This window comes from Chiloscyllium punctatum, chromosome 11, assembly GCF_047496795.1.
Source record: "Chiloscyllium punctatum isolate Juve2018m chromosome 11, sChiPun1.3, whole genome shotgun sequence".
NCBI lineage: Eukaryota > Metazoa > Chordata > Chondrichthyes > Orectolobiformes > Hemiscylliidae > Chiloscyllium > Chiloscyllium punctatum.
Window position 1 is genome coordinate 50,550,967 of NC_092749.1, and position 18,926 is coordinate 50,569,892.

Here is an 18,926-nt window from a genome sequence, read left to right on the forward strand (position 1 = left end):
CTATACAAAGGACAGGTATGTGGGCAGAGACAATAGAGTTGCCTTATTAGTAAGAAATGTAATTAAATCAATAGCAAAAAGTGATGTATAGTTGGAAGGCATAGAATCTGTGTGGATAGAGTTAAGAAACTTCAAAGGACAAATGACACCAGTGGGAGTTATGTACAGGCCTCCTAACAATAATCAGGATGTGGGGAAGAATATCAATCAGGAGATAGAAAAGACATGTAGGAAAGCCACTATTCCAATAATCATGGGGAACTTCAAAAAACATGTGGACTGGGAAAGTTAGGTTGGTCACGGATCTGAAGAAAAGCAATTCATGGAATGGCTATGAAATGATCAGCTTGTGGTAGAGCCCACTAAAAATTCTGGATTTGGTGATGTGTAATAAGGCAGACTTGATAAGGGAGTTTATGGTGAAGGAAACCTGCAGTTCGAGAGGGGGAAGCTGGAATCAGATGTAACAATATTACAAGTGGGATGCAAAGCAGGATAAAGAGCTATGGCTGGTAGGCAGGATAGTGGAGTAGAGACAGGATAAGATCAGCCATAATCATGTTAAATTATGGAGTGGTCTCAAAGGGCTGAATTGCCTACTCCCACTCTTAATTCTTATGTTCCTATGTTTGTACAAAGACATGAGGGAGGAGCTGGTCAGAGCTGATTGGGAGGGGAGCTGGACAGAGAAGACTGTCGAGCAGCAATGACAGGAGTTTCTGGGGGTAATTCAGAAGGTAATTCATCCCAAAGAATAAGAAACATAGTAAGGGAGGACAAGGCAACCATGGCTGACAGGGGAAGGCAAGGACAGCGTAAAATCAAAAGAAAAAGCATACAATGTGTTGAAGATTAGTGGGAAGCTAGAGGATTGGGAAGTCTTTAAAAACCAGCAGAGGAAACTTAAAAAACAATAAGGGGGTGGAAGGGAGAAGATGAAATATGAGAGTAAGCTAGCTAGTTACACAAAAGAAGATTGCAAGAGTTGTTTAGATATCTAAAAAGTGAGAGAGAGACAAGACTGGACATTGGACTGCTGGGAAATGAGGCTGAAGAAGTACTAATGGGGGACAAAGAAAAGGCAGAGGAACTGAACAGGTACTTTGCATCAATTTTCACATTAGAAGGGACTAGTGACATACCAGGACATCAACATGGTCAGGGAGCAAAGGTGAGTGCAGTGGAAATAACTAAGAAGTAGGTGCTGAGGAAGCTGAAATGTCTGAAGGTGGATAAATCATCTAGACCAGATGGACTACTCTCTAGCATCCTGAAGGCGATAGCCGAGGAGATTGTAAAGACATTAGTGGTGATCTTTCAGGTATCACTGGTGTTGGGGGAGGGGGTGTTCTAGCAAACTGGAAAAGAGCTAATGTAACATCTCTGTATAGGATCAGGGGAAGGCAGAAGACAGGAAACTTTAGGCCAGTTAGCCTGTCCTCAGTCATTGGTAAGATTTTAGAGTCTGTCATTAAAGATACAATTATGGAGTACTCAAAAGTGCATGGTGAAATAGGGCTGAGTCTACATGGCTTCATCAAGGGGAGATCATGCCTGACAAATCTATTAGAATTCTTTGAGGAGATAATGATCAAGTTAGACAAAGGGGAGCCAGTGGTCATGATCTATTTGAATTTCCAAATGGCCATTGACATGGTGCCTCACAGGAGACTCCTAAATAATACTCAAGCCGATGGCATTCAGGGAGTGGTACTGGCATGGATAGATGATTGGCTGACTGTCAGAAGGCAGGAAGTAGGCATTAAGGGATTTTTCAGGATGGCAGCCAGTGGCTAGTGGAGTTCTGCAAGGGCCCATGTTGAGACCACAACTATTCACATTATACATTACCATTGTGGATGAAGAAACTGACAGCATTGTTGCTAAGGAGACAGTGAGGTCTGCAGATACTGGAGATCAGAGTTGAGAGTGTGTTGCTGGAAAAGCACAGCAATTCAGGTAGCATCAGAAATGATGAAGGGCTCCGGTCCGAAACATTAATTTTCTTGCTCCTCGGATGCAGCCTGACCTACTGTCCTTTTCCAGCAACACACTCTCGGCATTGTTGCTAAGTTTGAAGATGATGCAAAGGTAAGTGGAGGGGTAGGTTGTGTTGAGGAAGCAGAGAGGCTGCAGAAAGACTTGGACAGCCTCAAGAGTGGACAAAGAAGTGGCAATAGGAATATAATGTGGGAAAGTGTCAGATTGTGTACTTTGGTAGGATTATTTTCTAAATGGGAAAAGGCTTCAAAATCTGAAGCACAAAGGGACTTGGGATTCCTAGTTCAGGATGCTCTTAATGTTAGCACACAGTTTCAGTTAATATTTAGAAAGGCAAATGCAGTGTTATCATTCATTTCAAGAGGACTAGAATATAAGAGCAGGGATATACTGGATTAGTGGTGCTGGAAGAACACAGCAGTTCAGGCAGCATCCAACGAGCAGCGAAATCGACGTTTCGGGCAAAAGCCCTTCACCAATAAAATACTGATTGGTTGCCTGAGTGGTCAATCACCTGAACGATTCCTGATGAAGGGCTTTTACCTGAAACGTCGATTTCGCTGCTCGTTGGATGCTACCTGAACTGTTGTGCTCTTCCAGCACCACTAATCCAGTATTTGCTTTCCAGCATCTGCAGTCATTGTTTTTACCTCTAAGAGCAGGGATGTACTGCTGAGGCTGTGTAAGGGTCTAGTCAGACCGCATTCGAAATATTATGACCAGTGTAGGGCCCTGTATCTAAGTGAGGGTGCCAAGAGGAGGTTTACAAGGGTGAAGGGAGAAGACAGGAGATTGGGGTTGAGAAACATATTAACCATAATTGATTAACTTAAAGGTCTTATTCTGCACCTTTGTTCTGTGCATTTATGGTCTTATGGTCTTGGCGCAGTAAATCAAGGGCAGCTACTGATACCAGTTCAGGTGATTGACCACTCAGGCAACCAATCAGTATTTTATTGGTCAAAGGGCCATGCCTCTGCAGTCTGGAGACCAGGTCATAGTCAGTGGTTTGGCTCCTTAGAAACCAGTAATCAGGTAGATGTAAAAGCACCCGCTAGAGGTTTGGGCAGGTCTTGACCAGGGCTAACTGATTGTAGTGGTCACATGAGTGGCCCATGATCAATCCATTAGGTCCATCCACAGAAAATAAGAGGAAGAGGAAGTTATGTGCAGGGGGTGGGTTTGTGCAGCCACAGCTGTGAAACTGAGCGTCAGCAGGTTACTTTTCAACACTAGGGCCTTCAGGCTCTGGAACAGGGAGGAGTACAATTGTGAAGGGGGTGTCAGCAGGATCTGTAAAGGGGGAATTACAGTAAAGCATGGCTGGGATGAGCGTCAGGATGTCAGCCACTGTCAGGAGCAACTTGGCATCTACTAGGGGGAAGCAGGGCAAGCAGTGAATAACCACACCTGGTGTGGTCACTTCATAAGCCAGGGGCTGAGTGGGAAAGGTAGACAGGTGTTGGCACATTTGGACAGGTTAGATAGGGACTAGGCGAAGGGTTTAGCTAGTGGAGTTTATGGTATGGGCTCCTAGCAAGGGGATGTGGATGTTTGTGAGGTCTCTGGTTTACTCAGTTCTCCAGTGAATAGGATACTTCTCCACTGGACCACCTCATCCACCAGCACCAACAAGTCCCTTTGAAAGAATCACGGTGCCATCTTCTCCTTGTTCATTAGATTCCAAATATGTCTGTTAATAAGCAGGTTAGCTTTGGAATTTCAGTGGTCTGCCAGGTGCTGGCACAAATACAAGGAATACTGGCCTTTTGGTGGCTATCTACTGTTGTTCTGGGAACAGTACATGGTGATATGATGTGGAAATCGGATATGAGAGATGGCTTAGGGTGTAGTAGGTAATTAATGCGGTGAGTTTGATAAGATATGGCAAGAAAACCCATTAGACTTCCTGGTAAAATCCTTCCTGGTAAGGAACCCAATACAACACAGACTGAGTAAAAAAAAAACATGGGACTTGTTTCTGACACTCTGTAGTGTGGTGATTTGCAGAAACATCTTTGGAGCCCAGTTGTACATTTTTGAAATTTTTCTGCTGTTGTCACATAATTTCAATTTCTTTAAGACTTTACAGTCTTGAAACTTGGCTTTTTCCCTCTCATAATTTCACAAAGATTTATTTATTTATAAGGACCATTTATTTGAACTGATTAATTTCATTGCTAAAATAGAGTTGAGAGAAATTGCCGCTGAATGCACCGAACATTTGTACGGTCATATTCTGCAATGCAATTTCAGGGCCATCAGGTTTCAAATTATATTGGCCAAATATCACGATCTGATTTAATGGAATTGCATTCCCAGTGGAAAGCTGAGTCTGCTGGAGTTCATTTTATAAATCACGGGCATGGTCCCCACAATGTTCTGTAAATTATGTTAAAATCACACTCTGAAAAAAAATTTGTCATGACATTTTATCTGCTAATTTAATCGGTGTTATTTTGCAGTATGATATCTCTATTCAAGTAACTGATAAAGGAAGTTCATATGATGATAGTAAGCAAAAATATTCGACATCACTAATACACTGTAATGTTAAGCATTTTTAATTTTTTGTCATTCTCTTCTGGATGTGGGCATTGCTGGATGGCCAGCATTTATTGACTGACCCTAGCTGCTCTTGAGAAGGTGGTGCTTCTGAGCTGCCTCCTTGAATCACTGCAGGCCTTGTAGGTATATCCAGAATGCTGTTAGGGAGGGAACTCCAGTAATTAGCCCACCAACAGTGAAGAAACAGTAATGTATTTTCAAGTCAAGACAGTGAGGGGAATTTCCTGATACTGGTGTTCCTATGTATTTGTTGTCTCTCTCCTTCAGATCAAAGTGGTTATGGGTTTGGAAGGTGCTGAAAAATGTGTTGCTGGAAAAGCGCAGCAGGTCAGGCAGCATCCAAGGAGCAGGACAATCGATGTTTCGGGCATAAGCCCTTCTTCATGCCCGAAACATTGATTCTCCTGCTCCTTGGATGCTGCCTGACCTGCTGTGCTTGTCAAGCAACACATTTTTCAGCTCTGATCTCCAGCATCTGCAGTCCTCACTTGCTCCCAGTTTGGAAGGTGCTGTCTCGAATCTTTGGTGTATTTCTGCTGTGCATCTTGTAAATATTGGTGATGGCAGTGTTTGTGAATGTGATACCAATGAAGAAGTCTGCTTTGCTTAGATGGTGTCAAGTTTCTTGAGTGTTGTTGGAGCTGCACGCAACCAGGCATGTGGGGAGTGTTCTATCATACTCCTAACATTTGCCTAGTAGATGGTAGATAGATTCTGGGGAGTTAGGAGATGAGTTACTCAGTATGTACTCCTAGTTTCTGACCTGCTTTTGTAGCCACTGCTCATATGGTGAGTCCAGTTGAGTTTTAGGTCAATGGTAACTCTTAAGGACATTTCAGTTGCGGGATTCAGTGTTGATCAAGCTATTGAATGTCAAGGGACATTGGTTAGATTGTTTCTTATTGAAGATTGTCATTGTTTGGCTCTTTTGTGGCCTTCATGTTATTTGCCACTTGTCAGCCCTGGATATTGTCTAGATCATTTTGCATTGGAATATGGACTGCTTCAATGTCTGAGGAGTGTAATCATTAGCAAGCATCCTCACTTTTAATCTTATGAAGGAGAGAAAGGCATTGATGAAGCAGCTGAAGATGGTTGTGCCTAGAACACTACCCTGAGGAAGCAGAGCCATCCTCAACCTGAGATGACTGATCTCCAACAACTACAACCATCTTAGTTTTTTTTTTAGATTACTTACAGTGTGGAAACAGGCCCTTCGGCCCAACAAGTCCACACCGACCCGCCGAAGCGCAACCCACCCATTCCCCTACATTTACCCCTTTTACCTAACATTACAGACAATTTAGCATGGCCAATTCACCTGACCTGCACATCTTTGGACTGTGGGTGGAAATATGAGCACCCGGAGGAAACCCACGCAGACACGGGGAGAATGTGCAAACTCCACACAGTTAGTCGCCTGAGTCAGGAAATGAACCCGGGTCTCTGGCGCTGTGAGGCAGCAGTGCTAACCACTGTGCCACCGTGCCGCCCACCGTGCCAGGTATGACCATTGACCAGTCCTGCAGGGGTTCCTTGATACCACACTTATTTTGAAATTACAACTTGCATTTATGTAATGCCTTCAATGTATAAAATGTTGCATAATTCTTTAAAGCAACATAATCAGATATAATTGGATGCTGATATTGTACAAATCAGGAGGTACTGGCTGGCATGGTCAAAAACATGATCAAGTAGGGCTTTTGTTAAGGAGAGAAGAGTTGGGAAGCAGAAGGATTCAGGGAGGGATTCATGATGAAATTTCATATAAGGGATCACAGCTGGCTTTGGGTCCAATAGTTGAACCAAGAAAGTAAAGCTGTACAAAACTGCCAGACTCTGAGGAATGGAATGTTTGTGGCAGAATATGGATAGTTGATGAGGTCGTGAGGACCAGGGCCATGAATGGCTTTAAGCATGACAAGGATAATCTTAATTCAGATGAAATGTAGGGGTTTGCCCTCCCATATTCCCTAACCTAAGCTCAATTGCAGGGTCTCTGAAAGGCTGCAGTGTCTTTTTCCACACAGTCCCAACTAACCACAGAGGTGTGTCAGCTCTAAATTCATCTGCAAGACAAGCCAAAAGAAATAACAAAATGTGTAGAATCTCCACGAAGGCCTGCAGATGAGAGCAATTATTGAAAACTCCCAGTGTGCTTTATTTGCCCTTTGTATGATCAGTCTTGAGAATGGGCTAGCTTCTAGCATGACACATCTTTAGACTTGTGCAAAGAATTATGGAACTTCAGCTGCACTGGACATAATTTTCCCTTAAAATCCAACTATCTTTTGGATGGTTTATGCCATTTTGGGCCCATTACGCCATTAATCTACAAAACCAAGCGGAAATCCTGTCACAAAATCTCCAGACATGCCAATTTGATTTTAACTTTTATTTTATTTTAATGACAGCTTTCTCTACAAAACATTGTCAGCCGTGATTGACTTGTATGTAAACTTGAATCAAGGAAATGTACATATTCAAACAGCAGATGCTTCTTTATAATTTGACTTGTACTAGTGCCAGATTTAGGGGTATACGATTCCCCTGAGGATATCACTGAATATATTTACATATTTAATTAATACATTTGAAAATTATACACAATATCATCCTAAAATGTACTGCACTATATTTATCAGTAATATATTTAAATTGTAATGAAGATTTCAGTATTGTCTAATTCTTTCTTGGATTGGGGAAGCAGTTAAAACCTTTCAAAGGGAAAATTGATTTTTTCCGCTTAATATTAAATACATTTAAATGTGACACTGATCAAAACAATGTATTCAGAGGGTCAAGCCATGAGGAAATTGAATGACTTATTTGAGTTTCTATAAAATTGGCCATAAGTACTGAAGTAAACAAAGATTTGAGATTGTATTTGTTTCTTTCTTATATTGCATAAGTTAATGCAATCATATAGAATTCTGATGTGTACTATCTTCATGAAGTTTTGACAATTTCAAACAATCTTGCTGATGGCTATTTATTCAGGGGATTTTGACCATCCTGATCAAAATAGTATCCAGTGGAATTTTTTAATCAGTATAAAAAATATGTTTTTATACACAATTATAGCCTATTATTTAAATTGACAGTAATGAATCAATATACGTTATATTGCAGTTCAAATTCCCTTAAAAAGGCAATAGTCTGTGCTTCAGGCAGTCTTTCTGACACACCATTCAAGGTTACACCTAGGAATTACCTCTTACCTTCTTTCCTTACTCCCTTTACAGCAATTTGAAATTGATGTAACTTCATTAGTGAATTTTCCCCCTGAGAAATAGACTCAGAATTTCATAGCCTGTCTGCTTCCATTGCTGTAACTTCAGCAGAGTTGGAATACAAGTCTCTTTTATGTATAATCAAGTTTGCTGTGATACATTAGGAAAATCAACAGCAAGGAATTGGGAGCTTCACGTGGAAATTATCAGCCAAAGGTTTTCATATTAGCCTGGAAGGAATTTTGTGAAGGCTGGGCATGGATTTAATGTAAACTGCACTTACTAGTCCATACAGCAATTTAACATTCCCTCCCAATTGGGTTTGGGTTGGAGGAGTTCAAGGGACAATAAAAAAATCCAAGGGACAATCTGCAAGCTGCCCACATGCCTGTGCCTCCCTCCGACAGTATTATACCAGTGGTGCGGTTAAAATCAGGCAGCCTGTTCACAACCAGGCTAATTTAAGCTTTAAGCTTGCAACTACTTGCCATTTAAATACCTCCATCCTGCTGTCACTGGAATTTAACTAGTGGTAGGAGAAACCCCGAATGAAAAAGCGAGCAGGTTTATTATTGCAGGGCTGTGGGTAGTGTACAGACCATCACTAGCAGGTCCCAAAAGCCAATTGGAAAGAACCCAAAAATTTAACCCCTAACCATCATTTGCCTTTCCCTTAATGGCCTCTCAAACCCCAGTGCCCACACTGCCATGTTGGCACCTGACAAGATCCCAAACCACTGACCAAATTCCTGATCCAAAGCTGAACACTGGATGGCAGCACTGCCCTTCTCATGGACCCCCCTGCTCCCCCATCCCCTTAAGGTTTAGCCATGACAAATGGCCGTGGGACAGAGAATCCAGACCCTTGAAGAATTCAGCCTCATATTTGATGTTCAATGTTTCTGCTGGCCAGTAGCTGCTGGCTGCTGGACTGGGGAGAAGGTTTAAGCCAGCAGAGGATGCCAGTTAGCCAGTAATAAGGGAAGGCTTGTGAATTAACAGTGAATCATGGGGAGGGTACTCACTGAACATCTTACAAGAGGAAAGGTGAGGGGGAATCTGTGACTTTCCTTAATGGTCCCAGTGCAGCATGCCTGTTCCTCTTGCTCTCATGAAGGAAACACTTACCTTGAAGATTGTCTCTCTTGTTCATACACCCATTACATTCACAGTCAAACTATGTCACTCCCTTGTCCAAGCCTGCTTTAAAATGCAATGTGGGTTCCTTTGATGAGAAGATGCCCAATTTGCATGAATTCATGTCCTCATCTGCTTTAGATGGACATTTCAGCTATCTGCTAATGAAAGTAGGAAACGTTCCAGCAGCTAACTAACCTGCACATACTTAATTCCATTTTCAACATTTTACAGATATGGCATGGTCAAAATCAAGTGTATAAAATCTTTCCTGACTCAATCCATGAAACACCATCAACCTTTCAAACCTTACATTTCGTCCATGTTTTGCTTCTGACATGTTTCAATTAACCCATCTCTCTAATCTGTCATTTGGCTTGAATTTTCTTTTTGGCAGAGACATAGCAACAAAATGGGACAGGCCTCAAGAATTTCCAATCCCGTGTCTTTCTAGCATGTATATAATTCTGCCCATTAAACCCACTACTTCTTTAACTTGAACAACTTTTTGGATTTGTGCTCCTCAGCTGTGAACAGTATTGAATGCTTGGAAGCATTTCTAAAAACCTTCATTGATCTGTGCAGTAACCAGTTATTAAAATTCTTAAGAAGGACATTTCTCATTCCAAACAGGATAGAAAGGAGGCAGGACAACAAAGCAGTGGTTAAAAAAAACCTTCTTGCCTTCTCCACCTTTTGTGATTTTACACAGCATCAAACCCATGCCTATGAAGTACCTAACTCTACTCACCTGGGTCATTATAAAACTCTGCATCTAAATTAAGCAAGTTTTTTTATATTTTTCCAATACATTTCTAATGTAACAGTTCATCAAACATCTACATGGACTATTCCTAACATTATCTATTCAATTAATAAATTTCTCAAAAATGTTGTTATTTTTAGACAGAGGATATCTCGAGCTATTTTATTTTATCTACAGCTATTACCTTGAGTCAAAAGATATAAATAAAGATAACAAAAAGGTATTTGCACATGTAGGGATATAACTTCTCACATGTTCTTGACACAAAATGTAGGTAAGATTGCTTGCACATGCACTGAACGTAACTGTTGAACCATATAAGCCAATTGCCAACACCAATAGTGTGTGAAAGAAAGAAGGGAGAATCAGATTGTCCTTCAATTGAGACTTGTTTACATAGTACTATGGAGACTGAGTTTCAAATATTGAGTTCCACAATGGATAGCAAGAGGTCATATTTACTCCCCTCGAGATGCTATTACTGTATTTGTAAAGGGTGCATGAATAAATATTTACATTTTTGCCTGTGTTGCTTTTTGGGAATTATTGCCATCAAAATAAATAAATTCTGTCAGGAATCTAACCTACATGACCCACCCGCTTAACTTCTCTTATGGCAATTCTATTATTCTGTCAACCATAATAATTTTATTTGCCTGTCTTTTCAAAATTTGTTGAGAGACCCAACTGGTAGTAACTATAACAGAAAGATTAATATTATCATGACATATATGTTTCATCTTATAGTGTACCAACCATTTTCTACAGAATGTGTATGTTTCACAATTTCCCTATAATAGGGTAGATTTTCTGATGAGGTAAACACTTTGTAGAATCAGGTCTCTGACCTTGCGTGCTGTGTTTTTCTTTTGCTAGGTTTTCTGATGACCTTTTCTCATGGAAATGGTGGGCCTTGACTTGCATGCGCTCAACCTGCTTCACAAGTAAAAATTATGCAAAGTATGCCCATGCTACAAACACTAACTTTGGCATCCCATTTGAACCATAACATACAGCCACAGTCATTTCACAGCTTTAAAAAATTGCTTTGAAGGTTCATTTTAAAGGTGTCTTGGTACAGTTTGCAGCTTAGCTACTTCATATTGATGTATGTGATTGATCAGTTCATGAGCAACTTATATAGGTTTTTGGTCATTTTTTTGAAAAAATCTGTGGTTTTGTCTCCAACAGGGTTCAATTATATTTGTGAAGCAACTCAGTCTTTTTTTGTTGTTGCAGTAAATGTGCTACATCAATGGAATTTGTGTTTTGTTATTGTTAGATCTCTTATCTAGAGAGATCACCATAACTGGAAGAAAGAAATTTTGCAAATTACATTTGGTTTCTGAATATCGTGGTCAACTTGATAGGAGGATGTGCATTCTTTTGGTTAGTCCATTGAATTTAAATAACTGGATGTAAACTGCTAATTTATTAAGTCAAACCATTTGCAAGATGTGAAAAATTTGTTATTTGGCTTGACCAGTTCATTTTCATTGTGGATTGCAGCCTCTCTATATCTCCATTAGCCACCAGAATGGTATGAGGGACCTCCACTTCTTCATTAGCATGCACTTTCATCCCTTTACTCACTTAATCATTCACATCTTCCACCCCAGCTGAGACCTTCTCCCATTCTTTCTTCTTCACTTTTCCATTCTTTAATACCTGCTTTAAGTCGTGTATACCCTTCATGATCACCAGCTGTGATATAAAGTCATCAACCTGAAATGATTCTTTCTCCAAAAATGCCACTTGACATGTTGAAAATGTTTGTATCCAAGTCCCAATTGAATATTCAACTAAACTTGAATTTTGAGCTTCAGCTTTAGATACAGTTGAGAAGTTGTTTTTAAAATGCAGATGGAATTGTACTCATTAGTTTGGGTTTAAAAGCTTCACTAAATAACTTGCATAATCACAAGTGCAATATCTTCATGAACCAACACAACTGGGCAAATTAATTGAAGTTTAATGTTTCTTTTTCTTCTATTAACACATTTAAGTGTGCAAAGTTGCCGCAGTTTTATTAATACAGTTAAAAACAGGTTTACCAGCAAACATAAGTGGCGCAATGGCTCAGTGGTTAGTGACTGCTACCTCACAGCACCAGGGTCCTAGATTCAATTCCAGCCTTGGGCAACTATCTGTGTGGAGTTTGCACATTCTCTCTGTGGTCTGTATGGGTTTCCTTTGGGTACTCCGGTTTCCTCCCACAATCCAAAGATGATGAATTAGCCATGCTAAATTGACCATAGTATTAGGTGCATTAGTCAGAAAGAAATGGGTCTGGGTGGGTTACTCTTCAAAGGGACAGTGTGGAGTGGTTGGGCCACACTGTAGGAAATCTAATCTAAGTAAAGCCAACTGTAAGTAAGATAATCTAAAATAAGAGAAAATGAATTTTAAACAAACTATATTGAAGCGTCTGATAGTTTCATTGGTGTATATTAATACATTCCTTAACATATTGAATGAGTTTTGGTAGGAAGAAGCTATTATAATATGCTTCCTTCTGTGTGTTCATCTAAGAAAGTAGATTTAATTTGAAGAACCAGCCCAATTGATGTAATCTTCCAATTTTCATCTGGGGAAGTGATCATTTGTATGGACAGGACATGATTTGAGTAAATTAAATTGTCAACCAGAGTAAAAGCAGAAAATTAGAGTAAGTAATTTTAGGTGTAACTTTCATACTTAAAATTTCTCACTCTTCAGTGTCTATTTAGTTGATTCCACCCAGATTGCACTGATATAACTAACAGAAACAATCAGAGATGTAGTTCCATTAAGTGGTCATTTATGTCACGCTCTTTGTGACAGCTTCTTATGTACAATTTGATCATTGCATCTCCTTATAATGCAACAGGTTACCATATTCTAAATAAATTATTTGGATGAGAAGGGTTTGGGAATGTCATCAAAATTGTTATAGAATTGTGCTTTTTTTTCCAACCATGTTCCCAAACTAAACTAGTTCCACCTGTCTACACTTGGTCCACATCCCTACAAACCTTCCTATTCATGAACTTATCCAAATGTCCTTTAACTATTGTAACTGAACCTGCATCCACCACTTTCTCTGGCAGTTCATCCCACACATGAACCTCGCTTTATATAAAAAATTTGAACTCATGTCCTTTTTATATCTTTCTCCTCTCAATGTGGAAATATGCCCCCTAGTTTTGATCTCTGCCACCCTAGGGAAAAGACCATCGCTGATCATCTCATTTATGCTCCTTTTGATTTTAAAAATCTCTATGAAACCTTTTTTGTAAAACCTTCAATCTCCTATGCTCCAGTGAAAAAAGTCTTAGCCTACCAAGCCTGTCCTTATAACCCAAACCCTCCAGTGCTGGCAACATTCTGATTCATTCAGTTTTTTTCTCAGATTCCATCCAAGTTTGTGACAAAATAACCAATGTTGTATTGCCAAGTCCAGTTACATCTACTGCTTTGATATTTCCTATCCTACTGAGCAAATAGATCTCCTAGTGGTTGTTTGACTGAAAATATCACAGCTGAAATTCATAACAAAATAGAACATATTCACTATCAACTCATTGCTAGTATTCTGTCCTTGAAACACCTCCCCTAGCATTCTGGTCAAAAACTGATCATACTCATCCCATTTGTGCTAGGGAGGTCTAAGCATCTGATAGATTTAGGATCTGAACCTGCAGTGTCAGGTTTGTTAAGTGAGCATTCCCATAACTCATACTTGCAGATATATTTATTTACTTTGTGTTTTCTGTATAATAATGTGTACTACAGCCACAATGATTTAGGTTTTCTCAGCATTTAAAATAGTGGAGAGAAATAAATATAAATGTTTTGATAAAGATATTGCTTCTTTGAGAACAATCTGGCATTAAAACTGACAGTTGCTGCACTGTAAAATAAGTTTATATTTCACTGACGTGTATGGAAGACTTTATCAATGTGAGTTGGTGTAACTACTTTGCAGGTTACTTGGCAAGCTCCTTTGATGACAAATTGTGAAATCCTTCTTTTTGAAATTTCACATGCCTGATCCACACATCAGAATTGTGAATACCTCATAGTATGCTGCAATACATTGGGCTGGATCTATTCCCTTTTACCAATTATTCAGTAATGATTGTTATTTGCACCAGTGGTGGAGATTTATAGGGGGCTGCACTGAAAGTTTGCCAACTGGAGTGATTACTCACCCCACAGTTCCTCAGGGTATTAACTCCTTGGTTGTAAACCCTGTTAATGAGTCATTCATTACTGCTTCATGGCAGCATCTCACAGGGTCAAATGGACCTAATATAAGACATTATTTTACCACCCATTCATGCGGGTTCTTGAGAATTGTCCGATTAATATTTCAAAGCAATATTTTCAGAGCCATATTTGAATGATTCTCCTTTTTCTAAAAAAACCTCAAATGTCATCAATCATAAGAGATGACTAAAAGATCAAGAGATACAATGGATAAAATTTTAATCTGAATGGTCTTATATCAGGCAAACTGATAAATCTATTATCATCCTCATGAGGCTTTAGTTACTTTAAAGCCTGAACCTCAAACAAGAGTGGCCTCAAGCACTGTACATGTCACTCCTGTTGCTTTTGCTGAGTGCTGTGAGTCAAATGTTTGGACTGAGCTGGGTTTTCATCCTACAGTTGGAAGTTTCCAGCCTTAGTCTATCAGCCTCAGGAGAAAGCTCCTGCAAAGTGGGGTTGTCATTCTGTGGATATGGAGGTATATTGGGATCAGTTCCTGAATAGAATTCACTGACAGCCATGGGGGTTATTGGGTGCAGAGTCTCTTCTCAAAATTGGTTTGAGACTTTGTCCCAGTTGTAATAAAGCCAGAAAAGCAGAAGACAGTCTTCTAGTCTTCACCTGTCAGACTTTGTCATCCATTACACAGTTCCTATGACCCTATATGGTGACCAGTGTTCCTTCCATGGCTCCTCATACTCTTGATCCCAATCACAGTAAGATGAATGCTCACCACAGCTCACCATGTTGTATAAACATTCTGGTAGATTTGCTGTCACCTTGCGTCTTTTTTGGCATGGATTGACATTGCTTGTTTATTCCAACGTGGTAGAGAAAAATTACTTAGTATTCTGACAAGAGTTTCTATCATAACTACATGTAGCTTATTACATGATATTTGTAATGTGCAATTTAATTTAATATGATAGATCATCTTTACACGGAGTATGAGGTAGACCCAGATAGCAGGTCTTTTTCATTTGACAACCTAAGTTGTTTTCCCACTAAGTCCATATGACATTAGCATTTTAAAGGAACCCTTTGGCATTAACCCTTTCAGAGGCCTATGGCACTCTTCAACATTAATTCTTTCAGACTTCTAACCCTTATACAATACCAACATATGATATTTCCATATCCATCCAGCCAGTATACATTCTGTACAGAAACTTCTAGTACCAATGTCTTGTGTGCTAAAGCATTATGAAAAATCATTCATTCATAACTTTCTGGGAAAAAGAAAACTGCTTTTACTACAGCCCTGTAAAAATTTGTCAATCCAGCAGACCCTTAAAATATTTATAGCAGACACTGCAAACACTTGACACCTTTATCTTGTGTAAGTAACCACTGAGCAATGCAGAAATAGATCTAAGAGAAAAATATATCAAATAAGCAATGATTTTCCTTGTTTTCTCAACCGGCTAATAAAAGTCTGGGCTGTGAGTTAAGAATGCATAACTAGCCTTTAATTAATTTAGAGATGCTTTGCATTATCCATAAATGTTCCAAATGTGCACCAGTAAGAACTTTGGTACAAACTGAAGTGCAAATTCAGATACAATTTATTTCGACATCAGGATTACAGTGATAGAAAGATGAGAAACTCAGATTAACCTCAGTTTAACCAGTAAAAAATACTTTACTGGTCCTTGTCTAGTTAGCCAGGATTGTCAGGCTTATATTGATGGGTTCAGTCCTTCAAGCAGTCAGTTAAGTGCTCTAGCAAGTTCATTAAACAAACATGACTGAGGGTTGAAATAAAGCTCTCTGGGTTTCAAACCTTTGACTGCAATGGTAGAATATAAGGCTTTTCGTTTGGGATCATCAAGCTGTACTTTAAGAATGTTCATTGCTTTATGGAGTTCATAATGCATTTTTAGCATTATAGTTTTATGTAATATCAATAAAAATAACCTATGTAATATAACATATGCATAATTAAAAGCATAATTAAAACCTAAATATTTTGTTAATACTATCCTGATACATAAAATTAAAGTTACAATTTAAAAAGAAAACAAAAATAAAATGTGTTAAATTTATATTTTTCCAACAATTATCAGTTATTAGGAGCATTGAGTTTAATAATCATATTGTACAACCTGTGGTTTTTCAGATATGAGTTGCTAAGGCACAAATCCGAACAACCACTTGCATCAAATCCCCCTGAAGATTTAAATCTTCAGCTGAATATTTACTCAGGGACACAATTGTACTATGAAGATAAAGGTCTTAACAGGTTAGATTAAACTACATCAGCTTCAAACAAATTATGATTTGATTAGCAAATTAGTTAATAAGAACTGGGTTTCTGCTTTTCAGCATTTGTAATGTTTTGAACAACTACTTGTTGTATAAATGTATTTGGATTAAAATTAAACTGATTGACATTTGTTTGCTGTTCTTAGAAGTTATCCTCACCTTACAATGATTTTGTTTTCCAGCCATATTCCATTATGAAACAATTTATTTGTGTATAAGCAAAGTATGTTGTATTTTGAAACTAACAAACATCAAATATATGCAACGTGTCTTTTTGTTCCACATCATCACATTAAAATATAATTTAAATGCAACACACTCATGTTTTATGGATCTGTTAACACGATATGGGATGAATACTTGCAATGCTAGGCAACAGTCATTGAATACAACTTACTTCAAATTAATTTATGTTACAAGAAGAGTGGAAAATGTAAAGTCCTTTTCCCCTTCGTTGGCTTTAAATCAAACTGATGTATAATGTTTCTTAAACAATGGTAGCACGGATAGTTAAAAAGGGAAGAACTGGAGAACTCCTGAAAAATAGAGATCTGACAATTCCAAATAGCCCTTTAGAAAATGAGTGCATGGAAATCCTTTTTGTTGAATTATTATTTCTGTTACTAGGACATTACTAGGAGAATGTTGCTGACTGTGGATAACAGAAGATGAACTAGAATTCCATCAATCAATGTGTAGTGGCCAGAAATGTGACAAATTTTTGATAATTGTTGAGATTCACCTCTGATTTCATATAACCAAACTTCCCCTGTTGCTCCAATTAAAGTTATTCTTAGAACTGGAGCTTATCATCCACATTGTTAATGAGGTGTGTCATTGTAAACTGCTTTTCATTATTTGGGTAAGCATTTGCAATCTATTTTCACTTTACAAGTTGATGATTATTAAAGGATAGACCTGCAGAAGTTAATCATCTAATAAAAAGGACTTTGGTAAAAGGAATATGTTTTCATTGCAGTCATTCATATATTATAAATCCTACATCCCAATTATGAATTAGATCATGATTCTATTTTGTTTTTGTGCTATATGGAGATTCTTACAAGTTAGAATGGAAGAATTTAACGTTAAGTTTTCAAAATTTGATTGTCAGTATTTCCTTCAAATTCCAAATAGTTATACAGAATTATCATTTTCTTTAGCATCTGTCTATTTATTTCTCTTTTTTTCATATATCTTTTTCAATATATATGATTTTACGCAATTTAGGTTTGTCAGTCAGGCTTATAGTATAGCACACTTGTGCATATTGGGAGCTACATATCTTAATACGCAGAGGCTTATTCTTTGTAGACAGAAAGAACATGCAATTACATTGTGCCTGTTTTAATGTAACCACAGAGGCAACAGCCATTCTTCCGTTCATTCCTCAAGACAATGTTTTAGCCAATTAGTGTCAACCTGATTTTTAAAGAAATCTTGGAAATTAACTTCCAATTATCATGTAAATGGTACATTCTCCATTGGCTGTACCAATGAGAGTAACTTCACATCCAATGGCACCCTGTTCTCATGCAACATAACAAAATGATTTCCCTCTTTATATTAGTATCCTTGTAAACTATCCAGATCAGCATAAGACGAAAACTATAATCAAGCTCTGTGCTACTAAGCAACTACTTGTTTCAGCAAATTTTAAAAATGTTACAATTGGCATTTGTAAATTTGTTTTTTTTTTGCTCTTCTTTCAAACTTATCTTTCTGCCCTCTTCATTTCTCTTTTTGGTGTCATTGGCTGGACCAGAATTTATTGCCCTTGCAAAGGTGGTGGAGACCTGCCTGTTGAACCACTTCATTCCATGTGCTGAGGTATACCCACTGTCACTGGGGAGGGAATTCCAGGATTTTGATCCAAATATGTTATGCAATTGCAATTGCACTTTTCCCTGTTAAAATTATCTCCCTAATTTTGGACTTATTTTCTCTACCTTTGCCTTTTTAGCTATTTAGACTGTCAAACATCAATCTTAGCATTTAGAAAATACATTTGCCCTTCATAGGACTTGCACATTTGCTTGGGCAATAACATTCTTAAGTTCCTTTTGAAATAATAGTTAACCTATTTGTTTCTTCCTCTGCAAGTTTAGGTATATTTACATGCTGATTTTGCTAATCAATCAGCTTTGACATTCTTTTTAATATTATTAACTTCTTACATACTTTTTCTTAGCTTCATTGGAAATTTTTCATTGAAAAATTAATTGGGCCAGTAAGCTGTCAGAGTAACTTTCTGTCACAAAAGACAGGGGGAAAGTATTATTATCCCCACTAACTGAGGCAATATTATTCTGACTCAGAAGTGATTTATCCTCTGAGATGCCACAATCAGTAAAGCCTGTTATTACTCAATAGACAGTGGCTTATTAATTTCTTTAAGTAAATAAGTTTATTATATGTATCTGACCAGAAGAAGAGAAAAAATATCACTCTTTAAAAAGAATTCTGATATTGGGTACCCTTGCTTTTCATGAGATTTAATACATTGGGGTCTTATGCTATTTGATTTAATGATCATAATTAAAGCAAATATTTATTTGTCTGTCAAACGATAACTAAGCAAATATTAGTGGGGATTGACTATTGTTGTTTTCATAGTAGAATATTTAATTTTGATTTTTTAAATTTGAACGATCACTGAAAAACAATTCATTATTAAGGTACTTTATAATTATAATGTG

The 18,926-nt window shown here is 38.1% G+C and overlaps 1 protein-coding gene across 1 annotated transcript in view; it reads left to right on the forward strand.

The window, feature by feature from the left end:
* The window catches only part of ush2a (Usher syndrome 2A (autosomal recessive, mild)), a 929,735-nt gene that overhangs the window by 586,152 nt on the left and 324,657 nt on the right, over nucleotides 1-18,926 (forward strand). Inside the window, 6 exon segments of the mRNA XM_072580162.1 lie at nucleotides 13,676-13,729; nucleotides 13,731-13,768; nucleotides 13,770-13,849; nucleotides 13,852-13,987; nucleotides 16,082-16,205; nucleotides 17,444-17,457. Coding sequence (XP_072436263.1) covers nucleotides 13,676-13,729; nucleotides 13,731-13,768; nucleotides 13,770-13,849; nucleotides 13,852-13,987; nucleotides 16,082-16,205; nucleotides 17,444-17,457 — 446 coding nt within the window.